This window comes from Montipora foliosa, chromosome 5 (assembly GCF_036669935.1).
Source record: "Montipora foliosa isolate CH-2021 chromosome 5, ASM3666993v2, whole genome shotgun sequence".
NCBI classification, from domain to species: Eukaryota; Metazoa; Cnidaria; class Anthozoa; order Scleractinia; family Acroporidae; genus Montipora; species Montipora foliosa.
The window spans coordinates 47435059-47452558 of record NC_090873.1 but is presented as its reverse complement, the minus strand read 5'-3'; the positions used below and the strand labels follow the sequence as shown (position 1 = coordinate 47452558).

Sequence of the window (17500 nt, the reverse complement as noted above, 5' to 3'; positions counted from 1 at the left end):
GCAAAATAATTACCTTGGCCCTGCTCTTGCAATCACTGAAACAATGTTAAACACTTGAAAAAACTTGCTGAAACTTGAAGCTGGAAACTTGAAGAAACTTGAGAAAACTTGAAGCTGAAAAACTTAAACTTTGGCGTTGACTTGCTTCGCTTATTTTATGTCAACAAAAAACAACGTAAGTTACTTGCTTGCGAAGAAATGTTGCGATTACTGCGGCGTGAAAAAGCTGAATCATATCTACAAATATGGCATAATTCTAGCTCGCGCATCCTGCTAAAGGCTCTTTACGCTCCTTTGGGGGACGTTGGGGGAAAATAATGGAAAGACTCGAAAGGCAACTTAAATATCGGCTTAATATTCTAAAACGCAAAACCGTAAGCAAAAAGGCTTCTTATGATAATTACTTTGACGGTCGTTACACTCTCTAATGACAATTAATTTTGTACTTTATGCAGAAGCATGATTAACTCCAAATACACTATATTGCTTTCTGGGATTAGAAGCCCAGCTTTCAGGCTTGGCTAAAACTATAACTAACATATTGTACCGTGCTTAGGCTTTTAAGTGTGGGGAGGGAGGGGAGGGGTGGGGCAACTTTTAAGTTTGTGAAACTGTGAAGCGCGTGCCTTTACTGGACAGTTAACAGTCCATAACTAAACATAGTTGAAGGGGGTAAGGGGTGACAAATATGATTATGAATGACGAAGCAACATAAAATGAAAAGAACCTTAGGAAATTCAGAACCAACTACTGATTTTATTTTACAGGTGAAACTGCGCCTTGATCCAGTGCAAAGATTGTCGACGAGATCATGAACCTGGAGTACTCAGAGGAAACACTAAACAAACTAAAAACAGAATTTCCCAATATTCCAAAGGTCCTTATCAAGCGGTTTCTTTGTTGCCCCGATGTTGCAGTAAATCCAAAAAATCTTGAGAGTATACAAAAAGAGCTTCGGGGATTTCAAGATATTGAGACCCCAAAAGGGAGAGGACGTGATCTCGGGGACGAAAATCGAGAACAGAGCATGTCCAGAGTGGGGGAAAATCAAAGTCTTGGTATCGAAAAAGATGAACGTTTTGAAGAGAACAAATTAGTCGTTTGTGAGAGGAGTGGACCGACGACTAATGAAGATGTCTTAAACCATGCTGATTCAAGTTCTCCTCTTTTGCTTCTTCTTCGTCTTCCTCTTTTTCTTCTTCTCTACATATGGGACTGTTTTACGTACGGGCCGGGGTTTTTTGGAGATGTAGACAAGTCAGGGATGAGTGGTGAGGAGAAAAAAGATTGGTTCATCCATTGGCCACAATGCATGAACCAATCACAAGTAACAACTTTAAGACTGAAAAATGCAACAAGGGGTATCGTAAATTGTACCGCTCATCGCACCTTGGTAGCTCACCACGTTCCGTGCACGTGAAGCACCTTGAACCCAATGGGAATAATCCAAACACTCGTTATAGATGTGGATTAACCATCCCGTCTTCTATGTTTCAAGAAATGACCAGCGAAAAGATTAAACGTTTTCTTGCCAAATACTATTTATTTCAATAGCATTTTTAGACAGGCAAAGGCACTATTTAGTAAATATTTTAATTAGCAAGATTAAGAAAGGAAAACTGAACACTGTTTAAGGTGGCTCAAACCGGTTTCAAAAATTTAGAGGAAATGCCTTCATGGAAGGATTAACTCTACAACACTGTTTCACTTAACGACAATGTTATGGTACCATAAGGAACATCAATAATTGCTTAACAAGCTGACATGTGACGTGATAAATTACCATGGCAACAAAGGAACCATAAAAAACTCCCTACATCTTGTGTTCAAACCCTTATATCTAAAAAACGAACTCGGTGACCATCATTTTTTATTGCAGAAAAGTGATTAGGAAGCTAAGGCGAAACTCTCTGCAAAGTTAAAAAAATCATCTGGAGCGGATTCGCAGCCACCTTAAAATTTTCCATCTTTGAAGGTGGCTATGAATCTGCTCCAGAGATGTTTTTTTAAACTTTGCAGAGAGTTTTATCTTAGCGGGCTAATCACTCTTCGGTAATAAAAAATGGGGTGACCACGTTTTTAGATGGCACTTTTGTTGCCATGGTAATATATTACGTCACATTAATGAGTGCATCTTGTTAAGCCTTTATTGGTTTTTCATATGGTATCACAACATTGCCGTCAAATGAAACAGTTGGGTAGATTCGATCCTTCCAAATAGTACACTTTGTTGAAAGTGTTAAAACTGGTTTGAGCCTCCTTAGCTTAAGCTGTTACGTTTCAAGTCTATCACGTTGACAGATTTTACCTTGGCCAAAAATGACCTTTTACTTGTGTTTAAATCTTCTTCGGTTCGGTTCAGAACAACATAAACATTAGAATTATTGCCTTTGGAACCTGTTTTCAAATATACGATGCCCATCTTGCAGGTGAGGCACATAGGTTACTTAGCCGACTGAAGGCAAGAACACCTAAATAAAGAAATTAAAAGAGAATGAAACCAGCTGCTTTCATCGTTTTGCGGCGTTTTCTTCTTTTAAGTACACTCTTATTTGAAGGGATAGACTATAAATTAGAAATAAATAATTTAAGAAAACCAAGAGTAAGTAAATCATGCACATCCAACTTTGTTTCATTTTCAGCCCTGCGGTTAGACATGGTTGTGGACGCGGATGTAATGGAATACGTCACAACCACATCACATCATGATGAGTTGAAGGAGGCATTATCTGCGAAAAAAAGTGAAATCAAGTGGACCCTACAAAAGAAAACAGCTGTTGTTGTGTTTCGTGGAGAAGACGAAACCAATTCGTGGCAGTCAGAGTGTATTGAATTAGTCCAAAGCTACCTAAGAAAATTTGCCAAGCATGATGTTGAAGTTAAAAAGGAGTTCTGGGAAGCCTTGAAGTCACGGTTATTTGACTTTCGCGCATGCCTAGGGGTTAACCCACCGCTGATCAAACCATTGGATGAATCTTTCCGCGCCAGAATTGTTTGCATGAGCTCAGAAGCAAAAGCGTTTGAAGATCAGGTTAAAGCAAAATTAGAAGAGATATATCGTGAAGAAACCAGGAAAACGTATTTGAAGTTTTCAAAGAGAATTCCTAAAGAACGCATAATTCTGTTAAAGAAGATAAAGTTTGCAGAGCAGCTTCAACAGCACAACAAGGAACTGGAGATAACGTTGGATCCTGAAGCAGAGGAGATCCATTTTGAAGGACCACCGGAACAATATAATGAGGCAGCCATGAAGTTCCATAGACTTGACGAGAATATGGTGGAAAAAAAACTAATTGTATCAAAAGGTATCTTGGAAGTGATAGGCTCAGATGAAGGTCTTAAGAGACTGAAATGCGAGTTAGAAAGGAACAACGTTGAAGCTGTCTATGTGATTGACAAGGAGGTTGGCATCGTGGGCACCTCGGCTGTACAGGCTAACCAGGTTGCCAGTCTTGTGGAGATGCTGACGTTAGAGGAAAGAGTTCTTGTAGATGCCACGAACCAACATATGTTGAAAACATCAGAATGGCGCCAACTATGTAATGAAGTCAAAGTTGGAGAAGATGTTCATCTACATCAGAATGAATGCAGTGAAACCGTTATTGTCGGATTTCGAGAACATGTCACCGAAGCTGTAAAGAAGCTAAATTATTTCTTAAGAAATAACAGCATTCTAGAAGAGCAATTTACGTGTTCTAAAGGCATTAGAAAATATCTCGTTCAGTATGGTAATGACGATTTGCGCTTGATTGAAACTCAACTCGCAAACTCGAGGGTAAAAATTGCGGAAAATGGAAAAGATGAAGATTTTGTTATTTTTGGCAATGAAAGAGGCATTAAGAGGGCACGAGAGAAACTGAACACTATTGTGGCCGGTGTCAGCTGTAAAGCGATTGACATCAAACAGCCTGGGCTGAGGAAATTTTATGCCAGTGGTAAAGGAGATCGTCTGGAAAAAACGGTAGAGAAAAACTATGAATGCGCAATCCTTGTCCAGAAGAGCTTTGACTCGAAGCGAGAGGAAGGTAAGGTACAAGATACACAAGTAAGTTCTGCCTCCATAAGCAGTGATGACGATGATGAGCTAGTCATTGGTGGTGACGATGATAAAGATGATCAGCGGGAAGCAGTTGGAGGTGACACTGATCGATCTTCTTTCGCCACCAAAGCTGGCCACCAAGTTTCGTGGAGAGCTGGGGTCATTGAGGCTGAAAAGGTGTGTTTGGTGATTTTAGTTCCGTCGATTGTTTTGGAGTGATAAAACTCAGTGGAAATTTTGCCCATTAAATATCTTAGTCGATTGGAGTCATCTGTAGATGCAGTTCCGTTCTGCCTGTATTCCCTATACAACCCTCTGATACTTCCGTAACTATACTATTGTAACGCAGTTTGTGGATCTGCTTTCAAAACTAATGTTAATCGAATCGTGATTCTGCAAAAACGAGCAAGTCCTGATATGTTGCTCATACAGATCCAATTTTTTAGGAACTCAACCCGCTTAAATTGCTCAATATTCACTTACTTCAAGTAGGTCAATTTACGAGTCTTCTTTAAGAAATTGTAGTCTTCCCTCAAAATTGGACTATTTTTTTTCAAAATAATCCTAACCATACCTATAACATCAGGCATTGCTTTCTCTTTTTCCTTTCCGTACTGTAGAATAAATATACGGCAGTTTTCCGTTTTCTTCCAAGGCCCAGAGTTTTTTTATGCACTCAGTTTGGATATTCCCAGTCAGTTTTTCTTTTCTCGCATCATTTAAAAATGAGCTCAAAAGAATTCATTATTTCGAAATATTGATTTTTCATTGTAAGATCGACTCTCGCCCTATTTGCATTTTCATGGTGTTTTGTTTCTTGTAGTTTGTGAGGAAACCTAATTCTTATGCGAGCCCCAAGGTTTTATTTAGGTTTCCTTGCCGCTTTCTTTCTTTATTTTTCTTTTCTTTATTTGGTAGTCTTGTATTTTCTGTAATTGATGTAGTGTGGCAAAATGAAAATAAAGGAATAAATGCCTGTGTCTCCTACTGATAACATCCATGTGTCCAAAAAGATTCAAATTTCCTCTGGATTAATTAATAATCCGCTTCTTTAAATCACAGGCTGAAATCCTGGTTAGTTCACAAGGAGCATGCTATCAAGCGATCCTCAAGGCGGGTGGTGCGGCGATGAGGAACAGCGTAACAACTCCAAATGCTGGTGACATTACAGTCAGTCCTGGGTTCGCATTGCTCTGCAGTCACGTGATTCATACCAACTGTAGCCCATGGCAGGCAGGCATTGGTGAAGCGGTGAGCGTTTAAAATGATCATGTTATAACTACTTGAAAAAAAAATCTGCTAGAGAACAGCAAATTGTATCAAAGTCATTTTCCCCTTTTATTTGGGCACAAGTTTTAACTGGTATTGTTTTGGACCATGAATTCGTTTCCCAAAGTGACCTTGTTATAAATCGGCGAGGCCTTATTCGATGGTGACAGGGTGATACTCGGGAAAATTCGAGTGCTTCTTGAAGGAGTCGAATCTGCGACCTTTCGATCACTAGTTCGGATGCTCTTTTTGGGGGGTTCGAAGCAAGCAACCGTGGACAATCTTCCTGACGGTTTACGTTGGATGAGTGGCTTGATCTGATCGGCGTATGTATGTATGTATGTATGTATGTATGTATGTATGTATGTATGTATGTATGTAGTATCCGGGTTCTCACTTACCCTCCTCACTTTCCATATAAGTTGTGTAAAAGACATGCGCATGCAAAGAATAAAGTGAGTATGTTGTGGTTTAATTTTGTTTTTGGTTTGAAAAGTTCTTTTTTTTTCAAAGCAGTTTACATTTTTTTAACTGGTTTAATTTTTTTAGAACACTGCCCATTTTAACATATTTGGATATCTTTCTGTAATTAATTTTATGAAGTATGTATAAAATAAACTAGAGAAATCATCATTTTTACGATTATTATGATGGATTGTTGTCTATGATGCTATGATAGACAATGATAATTATTTAGTGCATGTAAAAAATAATTTTTTAGAGTTTAGGGTTATATGCTCAGCTTATTGATTAGGGTCAAACACTTATTTTGAATGGTTAACTTTCATGTAAGGTTAGAGACACTGCCTGCAATTTAGTAATTAGGGTTGAGCTCTCAATTAGGGTTAGCTCACTTGCGGTCTGCAAGTGTCAGACACTGCAGTCCAGGTAAGGGAGTGGCGGCACGCATTGTAGTGATTGGAGTAACACTCATTTGTGGTGTTTTAAAACAACCGTTGTCTTGGTTTTTTGGGTTAAGAATATTGTTTCATGGTTGGTGGAAGTAATTAAAAGCATTCTTTCACATGTAGGATAAAGGGGTTTAGTTTGCAAAGAAGCTGTGGTGCTATATCAATGGGGAAGTGAAATAAAGAAAAGGATTTATCAATTGAGTTGATATGATAAATTGACCTCTGTTAAGAAATTTGAAAGCTGACGTTTCGAGTGTTATTCCTTCGTCAGAGCTGAACCCTTTTATGTCTTTCACAAGAAGGACTACTTTTCATAATGAAAAAAACAGTGATATTCTTTAATCATTCCTTTGGCAATATAACTTGTATAATACAAAATTCATAAATATTTCTCCCTCATATTTTCAGTTAAATAGAGCAGTATACAACTGGAAAGTAACTTCATTACCATTAAAAGTAAGCATGTTGGGGTACAAGGGTGACATTTTGCCATGGAGTCGATCTTTATCAAAGAGAGGAATGCTGGAGCTGCCATTCGTTGTTGGGCATTTTCTGTGCATGGAATGGATGTGTTGACAATTCTCTTGCTGATTTCTGCATAATTTCTTTAGCCACTTTTCCGTAATTTGCTGTCCTCTGCGAGAAATTCGACTGTGTGCTTGGGAAAAGACTTGGAACATTTACTGTTTTGGAACTACTTTCTTGTAAGTTGTTTCCTGTGAAGAGTTTGCCGTTCCTGTAAACCATTTCCTTTGTTCCATTTTTTTAATTGTTTCGGCTTAGATCGATCCTTATTTCCTGAAAAGCGGAGGTGCTCTTTTGTTTTTTCTTTCAAGAAATGTTTAGCCTTGTTGTAAAAATCATCCTCTAAATAATAATGTTTTTGTGAGTCTTTTGTCTTTAGGTGGCCTTTCAATTCCGCTATGTCTCTATAGAAATCATTTACGCAAGTGCGTTGGGCGTGACTCTGCCATATGTGGTTCTGGTGTAGTATTAGACATTTATGTACTCTTGACCGAGAGTGCCTGGGGTGAATAATAAAACAGTTATTTATAAATTATTCTGAGGAACTAAATTGCTTTCGTGGATCAAGTGGATTAAGGAGTAGGCAGCAGATCCAGAGGTAGGGAGTACAAGATTAAATTCTGGTGAGTATACAGAAAGGTCTTGAGAAATATGAAATGTCTGTGAGTAGTCTTGTATAGAGGGGGTGGGCATTAGGGAGGATAGATGTGTGAAGGAGGGGTGGGGTGGGATAGAGGTACTGGAGAGGATCAGGGAAGGGTAGGTGAGTAGAAGGGAGGAAAAGATGACTACTGAGTTCTTTTTTAGACCCCCTTTAAAAAAACCAAGCCCCTAGTTTTTTTTTTTTTTATCTACACCCCCCAAAAAAGAAAAATCCCTTTTTTTAGGCAGTTGATTAAAAAAAAACAAATACTGGTTTGAAAAAGAAATGAACCGGTTTAAAAAAAAATTCAAACCAAAAACAAAATTAAACCACAACAAGTACATGTAGAGAAGATTACTGGGTGTGGTTAATCCGTTTCATTAATCGGAATATTAGTTAAATATGGAGGTATCCTTCACTATACGTTATTCATAAGTGGCTTTTATATACGTGCGTTAGCAAATTTCGCGCAAGCATATCGATGAGAAGACAGTCTGTTTGCCGGCGCTCTTGAGCATTGCTATCTCGGGCATGATAACTCCCTCTTTTTTATGGCGAAACTTTGATTCCTGCAAGCTATGGCAATACTGTGTTTTGGTAACAGACTTCCACATTTTATAATTTCATTTCTTTTTATTCAAGGTTTTACGAAACACCGTGCAGAGGTGTCTTCAGAAAGGCGAAGAACTAAGAATGAGCTCTATAGCTTTTCCTGTAATAGGCACGGGAAACTTAAAATTCCCACCCAACGAAGCCTCGAGAATAATGTTGGAAGAGATTTTGAGCTTTTGCCAGACAAATGCTTCGTCCACCTTGAAAGATATTCGATTTGTGGTGTACCAACAAGATCAGGCCCTGATCACTGCTTTCAAACAAGAGATGGCCAACTTGCAATCTAAGCATAACTTACGTCAAGTATACACGACTAGCGGTTTTTTCGGGAAACTTCGATCCAAATTTGGAATCAGAACAGCAGCAAGTTCACCAGGCTTGTCATCTGAACATGGTTTGGTCGGACCAAGTAACAGCAAGTACACAGGCCCCAGTATTGAAGTCATAAATGCTGATTTGACTCAGGAAACAACTGATGCAATTTTAAACATTATCAGCACCGATATGAACATGAGCAATGCTGGTGAATTGAGCAAAGCCATCTTGAAACAAGGCGGGTCACAGATCCAACAAGAATGCAGCCAACTGGGCAATCAAGTTGCGGGCTCAGCTGTGATGACAAACGGAGGCAATTTAGCAGCGCCTAAAGTTATTCACATTATTCCAGGTTTGGTTTTATTTTTTGTATTTTCCACGTAATGTTAGATAGGTATTAACTTTTTACAATGCAACGCGCCTTACCGTGGCCACCCAACAAACTTTCACATATTTGACAACTACGTGTAAGTACGTCAGCTCGAACAACCCATTCAACGGTATGCAACTTACAACCGTGCAACTTTGCAAGGAGGGGTGACTGTCAATCAAATTCGCACACCCTGATTGGCGTATAAGTTTTAAAAAACTTTGTGAAGTGGCCACGGTAAGGCGCGTCGAACTGTAAGTGTCGTAAAATTGAACTTAAAGCATGTTGACTCTTTAACAGTTTACGCTTTGTTTTCTCAAGTATGTCGCAAACCGTCCTACCCCGTTTGTTTACTACTTCGTAGCTGCGAAACCATTTTGTTCTTGTATACAGTTACTTACTTGTGCAGCTACTTAAACAGTAACGAAAAGAAAGCGTGACAATTCAGGCTGAACTCAACCATCGTGATATCCACACCCTGTACGGGTTTATAAAGACGGTCACAAACTGAACAGCTAACAGTTTGCTTGATTACTCACTGCGCATAAGTCATGGATATATCGAATAAATATATTTTAACCCTTTCCTCTCCGAAGGGTGCGCCATCGACGAATAAAATCGTCTTGTCTTGGGCGGGAAAGGGTTAAGCGAGGACTCGTGTTCAAAGGTGGGTGTTCTAGGCCCTGTATACGATCTGGAGGTCGTGGATTCAAGTCCCTCACGCGAACCACTCAACATAACCTTTTCTTCGTATCTTCTTTCTGTTTTTTCTTTTGTTTACAATTTTTCTGTTTTCGCCTTCGCCTCAACAGGAGGCCGACCACAATGTTACCGGTTTTGTTGTAAGCTAATACTTTGGACCCAGGATCTCTCTTTTCTTCTCAGCCGGTGGCAGACTCGTCTTTAATCCGTAAGCGAATGCAGCGAAATCATAAGTAAAGGTTCACATTGCAACTAGGGTGATGATCAGACATAGTTTGATGCTTCGGTGGTTTAAAGAAATTTGAATGTAGCTTCAAACGTTTTGACACTCCTGTCTAGTGTCTTCCGTTAGGGGTGATCAAAAGTCATCTAAAGAGTCCGTTTATATGGCACCAATTTGCTGAAAAAGAAAAAAAGCGCTCATTAATAGTAACTGGCGTCCTTGCTTTTAACCGTCGCTGGCACCAATCGGCGGTACTAGCAACGCCGTTGTTTGGAATCTTGGCACGCTTGGCACATGAATGCCGCCCACGCTCCTTTGAACAGTGATGGTGGCGGCCTTTTACCTGAATTTCATTTGCATCTAACTAAAAGAGAAGGACGCCAAGTACTATAAATGGGAGCAGCCTTTTCTTTCTTAGCGAATTGGTAGCATATGAATGGATTCTTGCGAAAACGTCGTATCACCCCTAATGAAGACACTTATGTTATGCTTTAATTCCTTGGTAACGCCGAATGACCTTGACTTTGAGTCACGTGAACGCTGTGTGTGCGGTAATTTCACTTCGCTTCGCAAATGGCCACCAATATAAAAATAATAGGTACGCAATGCGTACATGTGTGGGTTTTGCTGCTTCCCCAAAGGTTAACCAGACTTGCATCGCATCCCCTCGGCCTTTCCCTGATAATCCTCCCCTACTTTGTACATTGTACTCTTTACCTATCCATGAAAATGTTCTTATTTAGACTGTGAACCCCTCTAATATTGGTGTTTTTTAGGAAAATCTGCCAAGACCACCCATTAACATAACTTCATTACAAAATTCTCAAACTTTAAATGGTTTAAATATACAATTCTGATCATGAACCCTGTGTTTCAAAATAGAATTGGCTGAAAAAGTTGCTCTGAATCGGATAAAAATAGTTTCTATTAACTTTGATAGTTGCCTTTGGGGTTCGCACTTTGCCATCAGCTGATGAAAACACTTTGAGCCTTGACATCTTATGTATAGCCATTTACTGTATCATGACCACGACAAACTGTTAGAGGGTTGGAAAAGTCATTAACGTACCTGTCAAACATTATTGTTCGTTTCATAGGATAAATCAACTTTCATTAAAAATTGATATGAAAGCTAAATAGACAATACAAACAAACAAATGAAGATAATAGATAAACTTTGTTTAACAAATTAACTTAACAAAATTAAGAGGTATTCCTATGCCATTTAGGTAAACTAAACACAGTGACTGAGACTGTAGTTTTAGGAGTCACAGTAAAATTTGTCCATCATTTAATATTGTATATAATCAGAAGCCCATGAGCTTCTGATATAACATAATGTTAAAAATGACAGGGTAAAGCTAACACAACACCAATCAGTCCAAATTAAGAAAAACCATTTCAACAGACCAAGTTCAATTCAATGCGAGCACAAATATATTTCATTTTGTGACACCTATTAGGTCTATCAGACACTTTGAGATTTTGTTGTTGTTCAACCCACACAATTCAAGCCTACAAATGTTAGCTTGCGAGAGTACTAAATGACTCTTACGTGGTGAAAATTGCAATCGGTTTCGTTTTAATTACAAAGCCTGATTTTCGACAGATGCAAACAAATTCATAATGTCGACATTCACTACCAGCCAAAAATGAAAGAAAACTTACCTCGGTGTCTCAAAGCAGGAGAAAACAAAATAGAATTTTCTCGAAAGCAGCAAATCGTGGACACAAGTCACAGCAAACACAAAAGCAACAAAACAGCCACCACTTCTTTGCCACGCGCTAGTACCCAAGCCTCTGCAACCGCTTAGAGATCACGTGACCATTCTAGTATACCGTCATACAAATACCTTTGCTGCTAGCTCAGTGTGGCAACCCACACAAAAACTGTGTTGTGTTTAATAGTAAGACGGTTTAAAACCATCAGCATGGACCAAATTTGATTTGAATGAAGGGGGTAGTTTCTAAAGAAACTGTGGTGCTGCGTCGGTGGGGAAGTAGTATACCAAAATTTGGTTTTATCAACGGAATTGATTATGTCAGGGACGGCGCAGTGGTGAGAGCACTCGCCTCCCACCAATGTGGCCCTGGTTCGATTCCCGGACTCGGCGTCATATGTGGGTTGAGTTTGTTGGTTCTCTACTCTGCACCGAGAGGTTTTCTCCGGGTACTCCGGTTTCCCCTCTCCTCATAAACCATTATTTGACTTGATTTACTTTCAATGTTAATTTCAGTTTACAGTGTCCCCAATTAGCGCTCCAGCGCTACAACGACTTGACACTTAAATAAAGTTCCTTTCCTTTCCTTTCCTGTAAATTGGCCACCGTACAGAGATTCTCCGTTGATAAAGCCACACCTTTGATTTGGCTCTGCGGAAATCTCTGGATCCGACGTCATATAAAACAAATATCCCTAGGTAAGGTCCTTCCCAAGGAAATTCAACTTGGAATTCCTCCCCTTCCGTCGCCGAAGATTGTGGAGCCAGACGCTGTCTCCGACTCGGAACGGTTTACTGGACGCCCCTTTGTTATAATTTCGATTCTGACAGTCACACAGTTTGTATGGACCCCCTGTTGTTTAATTTGACCTGTTTTCTCTACACCAAAGCGTAGGCAAAAAAAAGCTGCAGTCAGTCCACAGTTATTGAATACTACATTCCAATTCAATCCGCCCATTCAACCGTTTCCTGCTGTCGCCATGAAGACCCGTTTTTAGTGGGAAATTGTTGTTACCTTCCAACATTTAATGGGGGGGGGGGGGAGGGGGAGGGGAAGGGGTATATGAGAGAAGGAGAAACTATTTATTTTGCGCTTTAACAGAAGTGGGTTGAAATACAGCTCTTCCCAACTACTTTTGTCTGTGATTGTAGCTTTCGACGCTTGATAATTAATTCCGACACGGCATTCATGAAATTTATTATCTTAATTGGTAATATTCTTAATTATAGAAGCTGTATTTGTATTTCTGTATAGTTTTTACTGATGAGTAGAATATTTTCTTTTCTTTTATTACATAGATAGTAATATTTATATAGATATTTGATGTTTGTACCGTGTATAAATAAAGATAATGATGATGATGATGATGATGATGATGATGATGGGTGGGTGGGGGGAAGGGGGTACAGACTGTACAGTGACATTTCTGCTTCCGCTAGATTAGGTAGAAAGGCTCGTTGCACGTGGATTTTCAAACACTTACAACACTTACTATTTCTCAATTATTCATCCCTATATTCTTCATCCACTATAAAAAAAAATCACTCATGCGATTATTGATTGGCTTCACCCAATGAGTTAAGCCAGATCTTGGTCACACAGCAAGCATGACTGATCTCAACATTTTCTTGGAGACCCAGATTTTAGAGTTCGAACCGATTACCAGATGGGAAGGCCGGTTACTCATTTTTACTCGTGGATATAATCCACGAGAATATCCACGAGTTTTGGGGAGAATCTGTATGCAGATTGCCACTCACTCGTAACCGAAAGTTTGATCTAATTAGCCAATCTTCAAGCGAATTACAACACAGCTTGGAAAGTTTGACTTCCTGTTTGCCAGGGTGTGCGCCACCATTGGTGTTTTTGGCTTTTGCACTAAGTGTTTGAGCACTTTTCGCGGCATTTAGAAGCAAGAGACTGAGGAAGTGAGGAAATGGCGTTCTTCGAAGGTTTAGCAAAAGATTCTGAACAAGTACACATTGGTGCAATTAATTGTGCACCCCCTTTCACTCACTAACGCGTAGACTTAAATGTCGAAATCGCATCGACCGACACATGGTGAGAAGACAGTTTCTGTTGGTCCCCTAAGCTCACGGGGGATTTATAAATTCCATTTGGAAGGTGACTTACATTTGGAGAGTATCGAGCTCATCGGAGTTCAGAAAGTGTTTTTCTCTTGCTCCTCCTTGCTTTTCTAGACTTGTCAATACTATTGTGTATTCCAGATCAATCTGTTTCTAAGGGTTCAACAAAATTGAACCAACAAAATAAGAGTTATTGTGCATCAAGAGAAAAGCTATTGATATCAGGAGACATTGAATCGAACCCAGGCCCTGTGGCTCATGGAACAAGTACACATACAGTACTGAGAAATCCATCTATGGCACTGTTGCAGGCTCGATTAGCTCAGCAAGGACTGAAGGCACTAGAACGTACCTCAGATGGTTCATGCTTCGTTTCTTCTGTTGCCCACCGGTTATATAATGATCCTGATGAAACAGAGCAATTGTGGGTGTGTTGTCACAGCAGCATACACGGTGTGATGCACTTATTGTGCAAGCAGTTTCAGATGCATTAAATGTTACAATACGTGTAACTGAATCCATTGAGGGGTGGGCAACAGTAACTGTTATCCGTCCTATAAGCGGACAACAGGGAACTACGGCTATTAACATTGGACATCTACATGAGGATGAGAGACAATGTTTCAGCAGTTCTGTTAGATTGTTATAATGACAGAATTTAAAGTTATGAAATCAGCAATGTTGCCAATGTCAACGAATATGAAAAGCAAACATTTCATAAGGGTAAAGCTTCCAATCCAGATCATGTCAGAGAACTAAACAGAAAAGCCCAGGCCAATTTAAGGACTGAAGCTATGCAGAGCTCAAACCTAAACCAAACTGAAATTCCTCAAGGTCAAGACTGTATTAGACATTCCATGTCAAAAATGATTCAGACTTTTCATGATAAGATAACACATGGCCCTGAATATTTGTGATCAGTTGCAGTACAGATGATCTGTCTCTAAGTGTGACACTAGCAAATATAGTGGTAAATGTTCGCAGACTTTGTCGGAGGAATGTATAACTGGCTCAGAAAGTGTTGATAATACTGCATGAATGGATCTGCTCTACTTGCCATTCTAACCTAATTGAAGGGAGGTTACCAGCCTGTTCTAAAGCAAATAAGATGCAGTTTCCTAAAAAAAAATCTTTTGGAAGAACCCTTGATTTATCTCCGCGCATTCCATTTATGCAAATACGTGAACTTCCTAGGGTTCGTGAATTATCTATCCATGGTAACGTTGTTAATGTGCCAGCTGATGTGAGTTCAACAGTAACTACTTCCCCAAGAGCCATTAATGAATCACAAACCACACCATTTAAAGTGAAACGATGCTTAAGTTACAAGCATCATTATAAGTATGAAAATGTCTGACCAGCCAAAGTGTTAGAAGGAACAAAGTACCTTGTGCAGACTAGTGAATTGTTCCAAAACGAACATATACAAGTACAGGAAAATTGGCAAGAAAATGTGGTCACTGCTCTTTCATATCCAACTGCTGTAGGCATAAGTAACATTAATGAATGGGAAGAATTCCTAAATGTTCCTACCACAAGTAGCAGCGTCCCTGATTTACACGTTTAAACGTTTGCTGAAAACATTCAAAATGCACAAGCTAAGTATCTGTCGATAGACATATTGATGAGATTGCAACAAACTCTAATGACAGTAATAACACAGACAACAGTGATGATGAGTGGTGCAAAGTAGAAGAACGACCGTCTGGTGTCACAGATAATTTACTGCAACAACCAGATATCACTGAAATCTAGAGTTAGAGAGAGTATTTAGCTTTGCACCAGGAGAGGGTAATCGACCATTAGGTAAATTTATGGACAAAGACTGAATTGTTGGCATTCCCAACAATTTTCTGTGTTAAAACCAGACCTGATAACAAGGATAGAAAAATACGAGTTCGTTACAGCACAGTGTGTAAGTAGGAATTAAGAAATCAAGATAGCAGAGTTGCACAATCAGTACCAAAGACCTTTTGTAAGTTGCAAATCAAATAAAACAAATTCAAAATAGCGCATCCTTGTCTCTTCGAAAATGTACATCCAAAGGAAAGAAATACACTGAAAGTGACCTAAAATCAGATATTTGTGTAAATAAATTAATACATCTTGATCAAGGGTTTAGAGTATTGAGAAACTTGAGAGGATCACCACCATACTTTGAAAAATGTTAAAATGGACTTGTTTCCTATCATTCACCAGTTAGGTAATCCCACATGGTTCTGTTCATTTTCTGCAACAGAAACAAGGTGGTAACATCTTTGAAAATCCTTGGTAGACTTGAAGAGAAAAAAGAGCTCAGTGACTGATGATAAGATTAACAATATGACCTGGCAACAAAAATTGGACCTTATTCGAAAAGACCCTGTCACCTGTGCCAGGAACTTTGAACACATGGTACAGCTCTTTATAAAGGATGTGTTAAAGAGTAATGTTATGCCTATTGGAGAAACAGGAGACTTCTTTTACAGGGTGGAATTCCAGCAAAGGGGATCACCTCATATACATGCATTATTTTGGGTATCTAGCCGCATATGAGAGCCCCCTCTGCTGATACACCATTATCTAACCTGCTCGCAGGCTCTTTTGTAGCCGCGAGAGGTTTGGGGCTGGTTTCGCGGCTTTAAAAGAGCCTGCTCTTAGGCTAACCATTATCTAGCTGTTATATCACACTGACTAGTGCAGAAAGGAAACTTCAGCCTACCAATTTCAAACAATCGCGGTAACTTTCACATCCACGAGTAACGACAGTGGCACTTTGATTTATATATTTTGTGAGAAATGTTGGCTGCTTGGCTCCTTTAGCCATATTATGGTTGTTCTTGGCGACGCGTACTGAATTATAGTTTTTAGTAAATAAATTTTATCTCAAGCTGTCATTCTTATCAATTCAAATAATGGTTGTTGCTGTGGTTTATCGTGTTATGTATGTCATAATTATAGGTTCGTCAGATAAACAACATCTTCAGACATGTTTAGAGGCTGGTCTTCGCTTGGCGGATAATCACAGACTTCGCTCCCTTTCAATTCCCTGCGTTGGCACTGGCGGTTATGGTCTGGCTGCGGCGGACTCGGCCCAAGTCACCTTTCAGGCTCTGAACAACTTCAGTCTGAGTTGTCAAAACGTCAGAAAAGTGCGCATTGCCGTATTTCAAGCCCCAATGATGCAGGAATTTTTGCAAGCTCAACAGAGGCATGCAGCCGGGATAGCTGATCATAAACTTGAAAGTAATTCCTCCTCAGAGCATACAAGGCAACCCAGAGAAGATGATAGAACGTTGAGTGTGACAAACGACCCATCTTTAAAAATCTGCGTTGCAGGCAAGGACCCGACAAGCGTGCAAAAAGCGGTAGATTCTTTGAAGAGTGGTTTCTCTGAAGTTTGCACGACTCAGAAGGTCGACAATGAGGCTGTTAACCAACTTTCTCGCAAGCAGGTTGAGTCCTTGAGAAAGAAAGCCAATGACCGTGACGTAAGACTTGACATCGAGGCTGACATTGACCGCATCGTGGTCCGTGGTGAACCAACTGAAGTGACAGGTATGGTTGGGGAGATCTGGCACGAAATTAACGAAAGAAATAAGGAAATCAAGGAAGAGCAACAAGCGCTACTGGTTTCAAAGAACATTGAATGGAGTTATGAAATACAAGGGGCCAAAATGGTGTTTGATTTGAAAACCAACGCGAAGTTAGAGATGACGCACGTCAAAAGCGAAGCGTTTGTTAGCGTGTCTTTGAGAGCAGATGAGTTTGACATCAATTTGAAAGCAAAAACTGGTCAAGGGCGGCAAAACGGGGAGACGATAACAATTCACAGAAAAGTGAAAGGATCTGACGAAGGTTAGTGAACAAATAAGTTTGATAGCTCAGTGTTAACATTGTGTTAAGCTGGCTCTAACCAGTTTCAACACTTTGAAGAGACACTCTGTTTATAAATATTAGCACTACACACTGTATCACGTAACAGCAATGTTATGGTGCCATATGAAACATCGATTATTGCTGAACAAGATGCGGTCGCTATTGTGACGTAATACGTTACTGCGGCAACGGGAAAGCCGAACAAAAACATCCTATATTTTGGCT

General features: G+C 39.6%; 1 protein-coding gene across 2 annotated transcripts in view; it reads left to right on the top strand.

Annotated features, from left to right (window-relative positions):
- Positions 1-17500, top strand: part of LOC138004526 (protein mono-ADP-ribosyltransferase PARP14-like) — a 33303-nt gene that overhangs the window by 9923 nt on the left and 5880 nt on the right. For both annotated transcript variants that reach the window (XM_068851061.1, XM_068851062.1), the window contains exons 2-6: positions 768-1271; positions 2643-4216; positions 5102-5290; positions 8030-8666; positions 16358-17254. In XM_068851061.1, coding sequence (XP_068707162.1) covers positions 812-1271; positions 2643-4216; positions 5102-5290; positions 8030-8666; positions 16358-17254 — 3757 coding nt within the window. In that variant the 5' untranslated portion in view covers positions 768-811. The remainder of the gene's footprint in view (positions 1-767; positions 1272-2642; positions 4217-5101; positions 5291-8029; positions 8667-16357; positions 17255-17500) is intronic.